Genomic DNA, 1,092 nt, shown 5'->3' with positions numbered 1-1,092 from the left:
AACTACGCCTGCCATCGGTCTGCCGTGAAGTCTTCATGGGAAGGTCGTGTCTCACCCGGGGTGTAGGGAGGAGTGATGCAGCGCCTACGAAGAATATATGGGACGTGCTGGACTCGAACCGGGTACCATTGGGTCCGGGGAGAGGGCGCTACCGTTACAGTGTGAGTACAGTCTTCTCTGGGGAGGCCTTGTCTCGCTGCCCTCGTCCAGGAAGTACGCATATGCACCGTCGAGGATCGAACCCTCGACCTCCCGGTTATTAGTAATTGGTGTTACCATTAGGCTATCATAGTCTCGGAATACCGGTGTCCGCCCGCGGGGACGCCCGGGGTTGGAGCACATCACCATCTCATGGTGATGCGACGGAGACGCCGTCTCCGCATACAACTTTATCCAGAAAATAAAGGGGGAGAAGTTTTTAAGGTGAAACAAAATAATAAATCACTCTTTTTGGCTTGTAACACATAACATGAAGCACCATCCTGTAAGCCACCGAACTGAGTGGGCCCCTATCGTGTATAGTATTCGACCTCAATTTTGTGAATTGAAATATAAGATTGTCGATACTCTTGTCTTTGAACAAATTGTAATGCGTACAGTCTTCGGCGTAATCACCTACTGCCACTTGGTAGCCCTCTTCTGCAAGACGGTTGAGTATGGTGGTCTTACCAAGACAAGCAGTGCCATCCAAGATGATAACCGATTCAAACTTGATAACTTCTGGCATGTGAACGGGACAAAAGTGTGATCCAATACTTATTAACGTGGAGACTGCATGTTTCCTTCCAATCTTCCAAGTCAAAATGCTACCTTCGTTAGTCCCATTGCACTCCTTCCTGAATAAAGGCATCCAGGTGTCGAAATGATCGTCCCCGATCGTTGGCGGTGTTGGAGGCGAGCTTCGTAGGCGACTCGACGCGGTTTGGCGCGTTCGAACGAGTCGGTGAGGGCGGGCATGTGCTCGCGGACTCGCCTCACGGGTTCCCAAGTCGGGACTACGCAGCCCTCCCAGTGCACTAGGTACCTGGGGACTGTGGCGGCCGGGACTGCGTCTCCTGCGCTCTTCCTTGAGTGTGTGGGGTGGTTCCGGGG

General features: G+C 52.5%; 1 protein-coding gene across 1 annotated transcript; it reads left to right on the top strand.

The window, feature by feature from the left end:
- Positions 1–469: 469 nt before the first annotated feature.
- GNI_193130 (hypothetical protein) lies at positions 470–748 on the top strand (the record flags this gene model as incomplete). Its single annotated transcript, XM_011135379.1, has 1 exon — positions 470–748. One exon carries the CDS (start codon positions 470–472, stop codon positions 746–748), a length of 279 nt encoding a protein of 92 aa, XP_011133681.1.
- Between the last annotated feature and the right edge of the window lie 344 nt (positions 749–1,092).

The sequence above is a fragment of the Gregarina niphandrodes genome (genome assembly GCF_000223845.1).
Source record: "Gregarina niphandrodes unplaced genomic scaffold scaffold00087, whole genome shotgun sequence".
Lineage (NCBI taxonomy): Eukaryota > Apicomplexa > Conoidasida > Eugregarinorida > Gregarinidae > Gregarina > Gregarina niphandrodes.
The sequence above is the reverse complement of the archived record's forward strand: the minus strand, read 5'-3'. Positions and strand labels throughout refer to the sequence as shown.